The sequence below is a fragment of the Pinus tabuliformis genome, chromosome 1_1 (genome assembly GCF_031772625.1).
Source record: "Pinus tabuliformis cultivar Carrire ecotype Pingquan chromosome 1_1, CPIR1, whole genome shotgun sequence".
Taxonomy (NCBI): Eukaryota; Viridiplantae; Streptophyta; class Pinopsida; order Pinales; family Pinaceae; genus Pinus; species Pinus tabuliformis.
Window position 1 is genome coordinate 901,465,609 of NC_142297.1, and position 14,648 is coordinate 901,480,256.

A 14,648-nucleotide genomic window follows, 5' to 3' on the forward strand; every position below is an offset into this window, starting at 1 on the left:
ACTACTAGATTATGAAACCTTCAAATTCAAGCTCTCGAATCTCACCTTGTATTTGTTTGTTGCGAAGTCGTAGATTGTAATGGACAAATACAAGGTCATTCAAGCGCTTTTGTGTCAATCGGTTGCGCTTCTTAGAATGTATTTTCTCAAACATGCTCCAGTTGCGTTCACAACCTGAAGCACTGCATGCTTGGTTTAAGATTCGAATGGCAAATATCTTCAAATCTGGCGTATCACTACCAAAGTTTTGCCACCAAAGACCTAGCAAGTGGTAAGGGTTTGTGAGTAGAAGACTAGAAGTACCAAATTAGTAAATAGTAAAAACTTAAAAAGAAAAGAAAATTTAATAAAACATTTAACATACAAAATAAAGTTTAAACAAATTTAATGAATTGATGAAGCCTTCAAGCTGGGTACCTGGCAACATCTTTGACCTTTGTCTTATAGCACTGGTATAGGCAAACAATTTAGATGGTGCCCTATAATCTTGTAGTTGGGAAAAGACACGACTTTGTTGTTCTGGATCAGGGAAGCACCTTTCCAAGCATGTCATAAGTCCTCTGCCAACCTCCCCATCCTCATTAAATTTGCTCTTATCATAAAAATATTGTGGGTTTAAGAAGTACCCAGCAGCATGTAAGGGGGAATGCAATTGCCTATCCCAACGTGCATCTATAATGTCCCAAAGAGGCATATACTTTGTCTCATCATCCCCATATCTTCTTTTGATGGCCTCCTTTGCGAGATCCATCGCCTCATAAATGTAACCCATAGCGGGTTTGTCACCATCAACCATCCTGAAAGTTCAAGCATTCAAATTTAAAGAAATATGAAACATTGTAAATAAAAAGAAGCTTGAAATGAAATTTAAAAAATGAAAAAGTTAAAAGACTAAAAGTACCTGAGAACTCTAACAAGGGACTCCGTCACAGCAATAATCTCTTCAGCATCTTTCCAGAAGCCATCATTAAACACAAGTGCAGCAATTTCGATGCCTTCAGGGGTCTTGGAATGTTTAGATCCCATCCACTCAGGTCCCAAGAACATCCTCTTCAGATTTATCTTTTGCTCAACCACAGATTGCAAAGATATGAAATTTGTTGCAAATCTAGTCACTGCAGGTCGAACAATTTCTTTACCTTCAGTGTATATTCTCATAGTGTTTAGGACAATAGTGTGGTTGTATAGGTATTTGGTTATGGATTTTGCCTTCTCCACAACCTCATGTATCCAATGAAGGTTACCAATGTCCTCAAGCATTAAATCTATGCAATGGGCAGCACAAGAGGTCCAAAAAATAGTGGGGTGCCTCATCTCAAAAAGTCTACCAGCAGCCATATAATTCGCTGCATTATCGGTGACAATTTGTACAACATGTTCTTCTCCCACTTCTTGAACAACTTCCTCCATCATTTCACAGATAAGTTGGGCAGTCTTAACCTTATCTGAAGCATCCACTGACTTGAGAAACATTGTGCCTGCGGGACAAGATACAAGGAAATTTATTAAAGTTCTATTCCTCTGATCTGTCCATCCATCACTCATGATGGTGCACCCTGTTTCTACCCATGATGAACGAAACTCAGCTAGCACAAGCATGACATCTTCAACACTCTCTAACGACATATCTGTCCTAAGGCTCTCTGATGTAGGGGCTTTGAACCCTGGACCTGCAACAGCAATTGCATCAATCATAGCTTGCCAATAAGGACTTCTGGCACAGTGGAAAGGTATGTCAGAATAGTACCAAAAGTTAGCAATGGCCTTCCTTGCCTGACTATGGATATTTTTTTTCCAACCAGTGCCATCCAAGGTAGGTTGGGAACGGGTTTTTGTGCGGGGAGCAAAAAAGGTGTTTATGTTTCCACCTCCAGTGTTGAAGGAAGGAGTTGAAGGACTCGCATGGCTTTGAGTTTGACTTGGCCTTGGAGGCATGTGTGGAAAACTTGGGAATGGCATTGAGGATTCAACAGATTGAGGTGACATGGGGCTAGTGGCAGAAAAAGTATCAAGTTCAACTCCAATAGTTCCTATTTCAGCATTTTGCTTTGCTTTCTTGGCATTATGCTGCTCTAACATCTCAAGGGCCAAGGCTGCTTGGTGTTTGACATTGTCGTCAACCTTGTCGCAAATACCTATATCATGGCCAGTTATTTGTGCAAGGTGGAACTTGAATCTATAAATGCCTCCACTACATTTTGTTTTGCAAAATTTACAAAGGAGCCTGTTGTCTCCGGGAATCCTGTCACAATAAGCCCAAGCAAAGTCCTTCTCTCTCGGCATTGTTGTTGCTTTGAACTTGTGTTTAATTTGTGGCTTCTGTTAAGATTTGGAGTCTGGCTTCTATTTTATTTGTGGCTCCTGTGAAAGACAACAAAAAATCAAATTTAAAAATTATCCAAAAATTTACAATATGCTAGAAATTTAAATTTTAAAAAATTAAATGAAGACAGAACCCCTCTTTTTCCTTTCTGCTGGACCAATGCCATCAATTTGGTCTGCCCCCAAAAGAAAACACAGGGATTTATGCTGCCAGTTCCTGCCATCAGGTAACGTCCAAAGAAAGTCATGAAAGAAGCCTTGTAGGCTTGTACAGTATTCAGGTTTTGCTGGTAGAAATATGGTCTCTGTTGAATCAGCAGTGTATGGATCTGGTGTTAGGGAGGCCCATTAACATGTTGTCTTGCAGGAACTAGGGAGACCATTGAAACAAGCAGCGAAAAGTTGCTTAAGCCTTATACACAGGGCACATTCATGAAGAGGATATGAACTGTTTTGATTAGCTAAAGAAGGCACACTAATCACTGCAACATAGCAGCACACTTTCCTCTTTTACAGCAGTTTGAAGGTGCATGCATCAAGAGAGGGTAACTTTTATATCTTGAGACTGCATGAGGATGCATTCTAGGACAACACATAGTAGGTGCATGCCATCATAAGACTTCGATATATATCATGCAAGAATGGGGACACACTTAGCTGGAGGTGAGTCCTGACTCCTAATGCATGTGTAGAGGTAAGTTCTAAAAGGTTGATTACTTGTTTTGAGTCTTGACATCTAACGCACACTTCAACCCATAGCCAAACTCATGCACACACCTTAGCAACAGTTACTTGTCTGTTTGGTAAGTCAAAAGGATGCAGGGTAATGAAGGTTGCAGCCTGCAGGTGGGTTGGCATGAAGATGGTGAGACTCAGAAAGAATCACCGTTGCTTCCTGCACCAATGCTGTCAAGACATCAACAGCAACAAAGTCTGTCAAGATTGTGGAAATAAGCAAATCTATAAGAAGCACTTTGAGTGCTGTTACAAATAAACAGATATATCTGCAAATTTATATATAAAATGAGTGAACAACAAGAGATGATCTACAATCCTCTGTGATGGTATATTTATATACATTGGCTAGTCACGAGTGTGAAGGGGTAAACTGTAAGACCCTTGGTCTTTAATTATAAATTATTATTATTAAACATATTTATGTATGTCACATAATACATTGCCTCTGCCTTTAAAATTTACGTCGAATATCAATATGATTTGAGAACTCAGAAAACCCGAGCTACCTCTTTGTTACGTCAACCCTGGCCGCTGAAGGCTCACGCGTGACGCAGGCTCTGCGGCTTCGATCATTCACCTCCAGGCTCTGCGGTATTGATCACCTCGGTGCAGGCTCTGCGGTATTGATCATTCACCTCCAGGCTCTGCTCTGTGGTGCCCGTGCTGCGGTCGAATGCTGTTCTGTCAACTGAACAGTGAAGACTGCGGACTGTGCTCACTGCTATCCAACCAATGTATCACCGTTACACTCTGCCAACGCGCTATCAACCAATGTATCACCGTTAAACAATCGACGCATGTTATAAACGCAACCGGAACCCAAAACCCTATTTTAAATTGGTGGGACTCGCTAAAAAATCGCAGAGCCGGGTAAATCGGAGGAATCGCGAGTCAAACTCGTGTTGACCACGAGTGAAACTCGGTCAACGCGAGTTGACACGCCGAGTTTCAAATCGGGACTTTCTGCCGCTGAGCCGATTCAAAGTCGCGATTAATCGCCGGAATCGGCGATTCCTGTTTCATTGGCTGGACCATGTACCATTGCTGTCCCATGTACCATTGCTATTATGATTGTGTTCTGGTTACGGCATCACTGTGGCCCATGCCAGCCTTAAAACATACCCACACAGTTCCTTAAACAATTGCGGCTTCCTCCACAAGTATCCTCTGCCTCCATGCTATTGATCTGAGTACTTAACTACCCTCAAACAATCCTATGCATGCCTTGATTTTGGGTGTTAAGGCCTGCGGCCTATCCAACCCTTTCTCCACTGCTATTCTGGGCCTAGACAACCCTCAATAAACCCTACGTTGCCCTCCAAACAGCTCGTAGAACTTGCGGCCTACCCACAACAATCTACACTGCCCTTCACCAAGAGTTTTGCACCCAAGAACACCTCCATGCAGGCTGAAACAGTCTTCCCTTGTCTTGGCCCTCTAGGGAGCTACCGCGGCCTCCCTTACAACAAACTCTCCCCTCCAAAAGACCCATGAAACATACCTCTATTACCACGTTGTTCAGTTCTCCTTTGCTGCGGCTAAGACAGAGCTTCCCTTGCCTCCAACGAGTTCCTTTTCTTCTTGTGCGTTGCAGTATTAGGGTTGTTTTCTTCACAATATGTCAGCGTCCTAGATCTAGGTGCTTAGCGCTGCTAGGGCATCATCTAGGACTGCGTTTAGACTTCATGTTAGGCTCCTTTCCTTCTGCGTCTAGGGCTTCCTCCTCTTAGACTTCTCTTCCACTAAAACCCAAAACAAGTGGAGAGAAATCAAGAGTGAAGTGTGTGTTCAAATGACTATCAAGTCACCTCCTTTTATATTAAAACGTTGAGCACATGTGGGGGTTATTTGGTTGCTGGCTGACCTTGACGAATTGTCCCATAACACAAATAAATTCATATCTCCATGAATACTTATCGGAATTGAATGATCTTTAGATCAATCCTACACCTCTCGATGAGAGGAATCCAAGAAAAATCACCTGCCATAAATAAGATGACCCACATGGAGTTTGGCCCTAGTTGCTAATTTTAACACTCCCTCTCAACTAGGGAGAACTCCATCCGCTGATCCATCAGCCAGACTGTACTATCTCTGTCAACTCTGCCCTGCACTGCTCGACTCTGCTCTTCTCTGCTTTGCTGAACCATGAAGAAGAAGAATTGATTGAGAATGTCTCATACCATTCTCTATTGACTCGAAGTCAATTCCATGTGAAGAGAGTGTGTCATACCACTTTTACTGATGCCAACTCAGTTCCAAGATAGTGAGTCATATCACTCTGTTGAAGCCCCGAAAATCGGGTCGACAACAAGGGGGAGACCCACCCGGTCCGGACCTTGGTTGGCAGCTCCTTATCCGTTTGGTATAGCGGGTCCGACTGGGGATAATGGGACCAGTTTCCCAATCTATGTGTGTGTGTGTAGAATTGGATGTTGCTGATCTAACAGTTCCTATCTAAACTATTCTAATTCAAACTTTAATCTAATTCTATGCTATTGTAATCTAATAAAAACAGCACATCTAATCTATGCTAACCCTGGGATGTAATTCTTCTATTATGCGATCTAAAGAGATTTCAAATAACAACTGGTAATAAAGATCATTCAGCGATTATAAGAAAGGAAATCAATTAAGATAAACTATTTCGCATAAAAAGTTAGGCAAAACAGTTGTGAACAACATATCGCATAATAAGCTGTTCATACATTAAACATAAATAAATAGCTACCACCGTACAAAAGTGCCAAATGATAACTCAAACATTCATGCAATAACATATAAACAACTAAAACTGTATATCACTTTAACATATAATCAGAAATGGTCAAGAGATAAAAGTACCATTTATGACTGGTCCTACTCATAAGCTTCAAGTAATAATGATTTATCTCTCCTTGCTCTAACATCTACTAAGAGTACAGAAGTGCAACATCAGTAGCAGATATCAAATGCAAACATCAACAAATCTTGATCCATTCATTCACCAAAACCTCCTCTGAGGGTGCAAAAGTGCATGTTCTGAGGACAAGTTTTTGATAAATTTCTGGACCCTTCTCTAAATGCATGAGAAGGGTTTAAATACTACTAACTAAATAACTTAATTACACAGATTCAGGATACGGTTTAAATGACTGCCCTTTTTCTAAGCAAAACTATTTCTAAAAATTAAATCTAATATCTAACTATTTCTGTATTTGCTCCTTAATGTTGCGAACATTCAATATTTGCCTGGGTAGAGTCGGCTGACTGTCTTCCGCTTTTGGTTGAGCTAAGCAAACAGAAATGGCAAGAGCTGGCACCATCTTTCCAGCAACAAGATAGAAGATCATCTTCTGGCTATGTGGATTTACTGTGTATGCTCAGTAATAATCCACATTCCACTCAGTTAACCCTCAAATTGCCTCTGCCTTTGCTTTCTTGCGTTTTCTGGGCCTATGAGTGACTCAACAGTTAGGGACTTTGCTTTTTGAGTAATTTTCTCAGCGATGCGCGATTAGCGCTAGGCGCTAATTGCGCATCGAAAACTGCCTCCGTTCTTTGATCCGGGCCTTTCTGGTGCATTTTTCGCCTTTAGCGCCTTTTCTTTCACCGGGTATAAGCTTCAAATTTTTGTAAACCTACTGCTTTCATGAGCTTCTGACCTTGAGCGTTAAATCGGCTGTTGATATCAGCATTGTTCAACTACTCATTCCACCATGGCTCTGACTGAAAGATCTGTAATGGATAGCTCAGCAGCGCTCTGGAATTTGCGGCTTTGTTGCATGCGGTATCCGTTCATGAGGGCATTTTTTCTCTGCTTCCGAGTATTGGAGCTTTACCCTTTTCCTTAATCGCTTCCTGCACATTGCTTCATGTTGTTTCTGTTTTTCATTCCTGCAGTTCACACATGAGGAGAGCGTAATGATAATAAAAATCGACAAGAAAGCTCTGAACTCTACGGATGTACAAAAACATGCCACCTGACGTGAACTAACTCTTCGAAAAACACAAAACTGTCTTTCATTAACACTTGGCGTATCATTCATTAATTTCCATTAAAGCGCGTATCCAATTTTCTTGAATGTTGAGCCAGGGAAAATCTGCGACGGACAATTTCTGCGATTTTCATCGCAAATCGCATATCGCGTGATCGCAGATCGCAGTATCGCGCTATCGTGTTATCGCAAGATCGCAGATTATAGATTGTAGTATCGCGCTATCGCGTTATCGCGTTATCGCAAGATCGCAGATTACAGATTGTTATAATCATTAAATTGTTATGCGATATTGCGATACGCGATATCGCATATCAGCCATCGGTGATTTTTTAAGGTTATTTCAATATGAGCGTTTCTTAATGCATGCGATGCGATGGAATTCGCGTCACATTCTCGCAGTTTATCATTTTACTCACAAGGAAATGTCCTATTTTATTCGTGCGATGCGATGTTTTCTTAAGGAGTAGAATACTCAACCTTAATTGAATTTTTTGAATTTTTTACTAAGGGTCCCCACTTACTTAGTGTTATTGCTAATACTAAATAAGGAGGGGGGTTGTTGGTGGCCACAACAATTGGCGATTCACTTGGAAGGACCAGTTATCTCTGTTTTTCTATTGAATTTTTCAAACTTCCAAAACAGAAAATTTTTCAGAAATTTAAACTTTGTTATGGAAAGATAGAGTACATTATGCTTTAAACTGTCAATGATATTTTGTTTCAACCTCTTTCTATTCTAATTATTTGCTTCCTCAAGCTAGTCTTTGTATTTACATCAACCATTACTTGGTCTAAAGATAAAATAAAGTCTCTTCTGTAAGCCAGTTTTTAAATATGCTCATTTGTCGTAGGTAGAGCCTCTGCTGCCAGCAAGCGTTTATAGCCTCGACAGGGTTACCTGTTACCCAGCAATGATCCTGGATCCTACTTAAGTTAACTTACAATTTTTCAAAGAAAAATCCATATCCACACTTGTTGCTTTGATTTTTTTTATTTTTATTTTTAAAGAACAATGTCTTGGTTTGGTAGCCAAATGATGACACAGTCACTCACTTGATTCATAACTTTGCTGAACAAGCTGGATCTTGATGAGACCCCTTGTCTTTTGATTGCAACAATCTTGAGTCATTGCCCTGTTGTGGTAGACAGTATTGGCAAAGTCAGCAAGTTATAATATCTGTGATCATGATAAACCGGCTCGTGATGAGACCTCTTATTCTTCAAGATATAGTGTATCCTTGGATTATCCCTCTGAAAGCTGCGGTTTTCCTTAGCAGGGAGGAAGTCATTGTTTCCTTAAGATAGCTCTGGACGACAATAATAGAGTTTTTGGAAACAGCTGTTCTACAGAGAATCTTCATTTTGTTATTGATACCTTTCATTGTACTGAGATAAAACAATTTCTTCACTAAAGGTTGCTTTCATTAAAAAGTTTTTTCAAGTTGAAACTAGTATCATATCTAGGCTAAAGTTTTTAATTGTATCTGTCAATAATAAAGATCAATTTTCAAAAAGATTTGCTATTTATACAAGCGAAAAGTTCAAAATCTGAAAGAGAATTGGTGTCTTTTTCGTAAATACCTAATGTAACCACTTACAACTGGTTTTATTATGAAAAGAAAAACTATTCTACAAAAATAGAAGAATAATCTTCTATGGAAAATATTTCTTGAGAATTTGTCCATTAACAGGCAAAGGATCCCTCTTACCTGCTAAATCCTGTAACACAAATGTTGATGGACCTATGACTTCAACAATCTGAAAAGGACCAAGCCACATCCTTTGAAATTTTGTATGTTTGCCCTTTTCTTCATGAGCCTTATCCCACTTTAAAACTAAATCTCCCATCTGAAAATCTTTTCTGGTCATTATGCTTGAATCAAAAGAGGATTTTACTAGCGCTTGATGATGAGCATGCGTTTTCTTAGCTTGTTCTCGTTGTTCTTCTAATTTAATTATCTCCATTTGTCTCAGCTGTAAGGAGGAAGTGGGTACTTCATCGATGTATTGTACTAAAGACAAAGAGGGAATGGCTAAGTGATTCGGAAGAACCACTTGTTTCCCATAAACTAAATTAAAGGGAGAAGTGCCGATTGAAGCTTTTTGCGTTATCCTATCTGCCCATAAAGCATATATCAAAGCCTTGTGCCAATTCTTTTGATTCTGGTCAACTGTTCTTTTAATAATCCTGATTAGATTTTTATTTGTTGACTCAGCTAACCCATTGCCTTGCGGATAGTAATTGGCCGAATATTTAAGTTTGAATCCTTTTTTAAGTGCAAATTCAGTTATTGCATTTCCAGAAAAGTATGATGCATTATCAAACGTTAAAGCGGATGGCAATCCAAACCTAGTGATTATAAATTGATCTATGAATTCAATAATATTTTCAGAATTAGCTGTCTTGAGTGGAACTGCTTCTACCCATTTAGTAAAATAATCTGTTGCCGTGAGGATGTATCTATGCTGCTTAGAAGAGTGAGGAACGATCTCACCTATTATGTCCAAGCCCCACTGACTGAAAGGTTGCTCGATATTTACCGGCTGTAGGGGCAGGGATGGCTTCTTTTGTCTTCCAGCAGTAGTTTGGCAGACTTGACATTTCCTCACGTAGCTGTGCGAGTCTTTGAACAACGTGGGCCAGTAATATCCTGCGCGCAAGATTTTATGTGCAGTAGCATCTCCAGCATAGTGTCCGCCTGCTGGGCCATCGTGGAGTTCCTGCAAAACTTTTTCAGCTTCAGTTTTCTCAAGACACCTAAGAAGAACAGAATCATAATTTTTTCTGAAAAGAATATCATTTATGAGCTGATATTGCTTAGCTTTCAATCTTAGAGCTCTTTTCTTAGTATGATCAAGATGTGAAGGAGCATACCCATTTTTAAGATAATAAATGATATCAGCATATAATGATTCTGCATCGTTTAGGCTTACCTCACACATTTGTACCTCTTCAGATGGAATTTCAGGAAGTTGCGATGCTCCGGCCAGCATTTTGCAGAAGCCTTGACCTCTTACAATGTTTGCTGGTTTGATCTCAAGGTCATATTCCTGTAAGGCAGTAACCCAATTGGCCCTTTTCTCACCCACATCCTTCTGTACTAGAAGATTCCTTACCGCCGGAAACGGTACTATGATCTTAGTATGGGTTTTAAGTAAGAAAGGTCTGAAGTATTTGACCGCTTTGAAAACAGCATAAGCCTATTTCTCCACATCTGAATAATTGAGTTCAGCACCTTGTAAATTTGAGCTAAAAAACGCAATTGGAGCTTCTGCTTTTTCTTGATTCGCTTGAGTTAGAATCGCAGCATATGACTTATCTGAGGCAAATGTGTATAAAATAAAAGGCTCTGAAAAATTCGGGGTTGCTAAAGATGGAGCATTAATAATAGCTTGCTTGATCAGATTAAATGCTTCATGTTCGTCTTGACCCCATTTAAAATTTGAATTCTTTTTAATCATGGTTTGCAAAGGAGACACGATTCGTGAAAAGTCTGGAATGAATCTCTTTACAAAATTGATTTGACCAAGGAAAGATTGCATGGCTTTTTTGTTATGAGGTAGGGATATTTAAGAAATTTCTTTGATTCTGTCGGGATCAATGTGAATACCAGATTTTGACACTATGAATCCTAGAAGTTTCCCTTCACTTAGTGCGAAAAAAGATTTCTTTGGGTTAAGTGAAATTCCATACCTTAAACATCGTTGAAAGATTTGTTTCAGGTCTTTGAGATGGTCGCTTCGCTTCTTCGAGTACACTGTTATATCATCCAAATAAATTACTACAGATTTATTGACTAAACCTTTGAATGCGATGTCCATGGCTCTCTGAAATGTGGCACCAGCATTAATCAAACCAAATGGCATCTTCCGATATGCGTATGTGCCCCATTTAGTTCTGAATGTGGTTTTCAACTGATCATCAGGATGTACCAACACTTGATTGTATCCTGAAAATCCATCCAAGAAAGACATTAATTCTGAGCCCGCCACTGCCTGCAGTATCTGCTCCATAGGTGGAAGAGGAAAATTTTCTTTTTGATAGGCTTTGTTAAGGTTCCGAAAGTCAATGCAAATCCTAATATCTCCGTTTTTCTTTCTAACGGGTACCATATTGGAGACCCATTTGGAATGTCTGACGGGAAAGATTATCCTGGCTTTCAGTAACTTATTGAGCTCAGTTTTTATCTGATTTTCTAAATTGGGGTGGATCTTTCTCAGCTTTTGTTGGACAGGTTTTTCGTTATCGATCATGGGAATAGTATGCTGAATGATAGAAGTGTCGTATGTTTTCAGCTCATCATAATTCCAGGCAAAAACATTTTTATATTGTCTCAAAAGATGAATATATGCTAGTTTCTCTTCTGGGGTTAGGCCGAGGCCTAGATTAATGTTTTGTGGTTTAGCATCGGTCCCTAGGTTTACTAATTCGTAGTTCAAGGTTGAACTGTAAAGTTTTGAATTGGTAGACCTCTTAAACCGATCTTTCAAATCGTACAAGTCTTCTAACTTGACCACCGACTTAGGTATAGCATTATTAGTGCTATCTTGTTGCAATTGTCGATCGTGCTGGTCTTCGTCAATTATTTGATTGGAGTAGGATCCTTCAGACGTGAGGAAATTTACGATATCAGGATCGTCATTGAATACTCTCCAATTTGTGATGTTGTCAGGAATGGACGGTCTAAAGATTAATTCTATTGAGAATCTATCTGGACTAAAATCTTCGGATGGAATAAGCTTAGAGGCTACGTTAGCCAAAAGGTCTGCACTTGCGTTTTGGAGTCTGGGGATTGAAGAAATATTAAACGCTATGAAATGCTCAGTCAGATCTTGTACTAAGGATTGATAGTGTTTTAAGTGACCTGATAAGCAATGTATAGTGTTACGTACCTGCTTAATCACAATCTCAGAGTCTCCAAAGACTTGAAGATACTTGACATTTAACCCGATTGCTTTGTACAGGCCTTGAACCAAAGCCTCGTATTCTGCTGTGTTGTTTGTGCAATCGAATTCGAGTCTGCATGTGAGCATGATTTTATCTCCTTCTGGGCTAATCAGAACGCATCCTGCTCCTGCTCCTTCGTTAGATCTAGAGCCATCAAAAAATAATTTCCAAAACACAGATTTATTTACAGGTTTATCTAAAAAATTAATACATTTTGAACTATCAGTTTGAGAAAAATTTTCAACTTGGGACAAAACAGAATGTTCTAGATAGGGTGATGCATGAGCATTGAAATTGCCGAGGAAAGAATCTACCGAGTAATTGCCAATGATACTGCTGTTATACGCTACCGGTTCATTTTCTCCCTCTAACTCCGTTACTATGTACTTTTGGTGTAGCTCTCGTTCAACCTTTATTTGATTCGGTCTACCGTTGTAGGGCAGCCACATGTGCGACCAATCAGTTGCGAAGTATCCATGGAGTTTCTCTGACCAATCCCTGCTAAGAATTAGGCCATAGAATTCTGGGATATCAGCAACTAGAATGTCAATAACCTGACATACCTTCGGGTTGGATGACAATCTTATGGTTACTTGATTTAGTTCGCCAATCACTTCGACTTGAGATCGATCTAGCTGAACTATGCGCACTGCGGATTTCTGTGGTTGAACATTTAATTTGGCACATATAGATTTGGGTAAAATATTTGATGAAGCACCGGAATCTACCAAACAATTGTGCACATTTTTATTGAAGATTTCATAAGTAAGGAGAAACGGGGGAGTGTGAGATCTTGATCTTCCTCCAATTAAGGCGATGTCATTTGGATCAATCTTATTGATCGCGTTAGTTGGAGGTCTTCCCATGTTATGGGAGGCTTGAGAAAGTACAGCGACAGGCAAAGGTGCAACTGGCACGGCATGTAATTCTTTCATCATTATCTTCTGTTGATGTTTCAATTTGCTCAGTTCGTAAAGAGTGATGTTAGCCCTAGTCTTCTTCATGTCATCAATAATATTGTACTCCATTTCATCCGACACTATCAGTGTTTTCGATGGAGTTGTTTCATCTGCTTGGACTGGGCTAGTTTGAGTCGCTTTAGATGTTGTTTTCTTTGTTGTGACTTTATCCTTTGTTGCAGAGCTTACGCTCTTCGGCTTAGGGGTAGTTTGGGGAGGATCAAGCTGATTTTTGCTTCGTGTGCTAACTGGAAATACTTCTTGATCTTCTTCTTGTGGGAGGATGAAATCCCACATTCCTTGTAATTCCACAACTTCTTCGTCATCGGTCTGCCCTTCAGTGGCAGTTTCCTCTTCCTCTTCCTCGGATTCAGCATTTGAAATGACATTGGGTGGCTTTGTATCCGTTGAAGGACCTCTTTTAAAAGCTCTGTAGGGCTTTTTCGAAGAAGTTTCTGCTACTTGCTTTTTTATGTCGACCATTTCATTGGACATGGTCTTTAGAACTTTCTGCAATCCTTCCAAATCAAAAGGATCTTTTGCTTGTTTCTTTTTGGGGTCTTCTTTGAAGGTGACTTTCTTGGACTTACGTTCCTCTATCGCGGATCTCTTTTCCAGGGCTATTATTCGTTTCTCTACTGCTATCGCCTCTTTCATGTTATCAGCTAAGGTTGTTTTATTTGCCCTGTCCACGAAGATTGCTATATTCGATGGCAGAGCGGTAATATACAATTCACATCGCACTTCTTCACTGGGCTGGGAAGCGGTAGGAATTTTGTTGAATCGCAAATTGAAATCCTTGATAGGCTCTTTAATTTCGGCTTTAAGATTAGATAGGTCATTGATTAACGTTGCCGTTGACCTGTCATCACCAAACTTGGTTAGGAATTGGTCCTGGAAGATATCCCAACTTGTGATGGATCCGGAGGGTAATGAAAAGTACCATGACCCGGCTGTCCCTTGCAGTGTATAGGGAAAAAGCCGAACAACAACATCTTCATTAGTAACTCCATTGAGATTAATGGAAAGCATGAAGTTGTTTATGTGCTCTTCTGCTAGCATGCCTGCCTCGGGATTAAATTTAGGCAGCCATTTCTCAGGATGGGCCGGTATTTGACTCAAGGGCGCAGGCATTAAGACTGCCCCAGGATTGTTCCATGGAGACTGGGCCATTGTTGGACTGCTAACAGAGGAAAGTGCAGAAGATGATCCCTGTGGCTGGGAGGATGAGGATACTATGATCGTAGATGATTGAAAAGGGGTTGTGGGAGTTCCAGTGGACGGATGGATAATGATCTGGAGTGGAGGTGTGGATGGTTGACTTCGCGGTGAAGTAGTTGAGATGGATGATGCAGACGAAAGAGTCTCACTGTCAGACTCTTGCGGTGATTTCCTCGCTCTTTTCCTGGTGGGAAGAGGTAATTCGGTTGGCTTGACGCCAAACTTTTCACTCTTTAGCCTGGTCAGGGGATGAGCAGGGTTGTACTGCAAAGTCACGCTGCCTTGAGATTTATCAGACCTCTGAGGAGAGATGGAAAATCGCTGAAGTTTGTGAATCAGGGATTCGACTTCAGGAGGTTCAATAGTAGATTGGTCTGAAATATCAGGGTGTGTAGCGGCGATTGATATTCGAGCGACTTCTGACTCTGGATTTAAATGTAATGGGGAAGTCGGGGGAGATGATGAGGGTGATTTACTCTT

At 40.2% G+C, this 14,648-nt stretch overlaps 2 protein-coding genes across 3 annotated transcripts in view; one reads left to right on the forward strand and one right to left on the reverse strand.

Moving 5' to 3' along the window:
• Nucleotides 1-14,648, forward strand: part of APX3 (ascorbate peroxidase 3) — a 232,400-nt gene that overhangs the window by 93,950 nt on the left and 123,802 nt on the right. The gene's annotated exons all lie outside the window — the stretch shown is intronic.
• Nucleotides 292-1,209, reverse strand: LOC149217322 (uncharacterized). The gene is made up of 2 exons (XM_089391345.1): nt 902-1,209; nt 292-797 (listed from the first exon to the last, which is right to left on the reverse strand). The coding sequence occupies exons 1-2, from the start codon at nt 1,156-1,158 to the stop codon at nt 356-358; spliced, it is 699 nt and encodes a 232-aa protein (XP_089247471.1). The 5' UTR covers nt 1,159-1,209; the 3' UTR covers nt 292-355.

Bases quoted from the DNA above. Each gene is read 5' to 3' on its own strand.
- LOC149217322 (XM_089391345.1), bottom strand. From the start codon at position 1,158: ATGAGAATATACACTGAAGGTAAAGAAATTGTTCGACCTGCAGTGACT. The intron at 798-901 runs GTACTTTTAGTC...TTGAACTTTCAG, and splicing joins TCCCTTGTTAGAGTTCTCAG to GATGGTTGATGGTGACAAAC.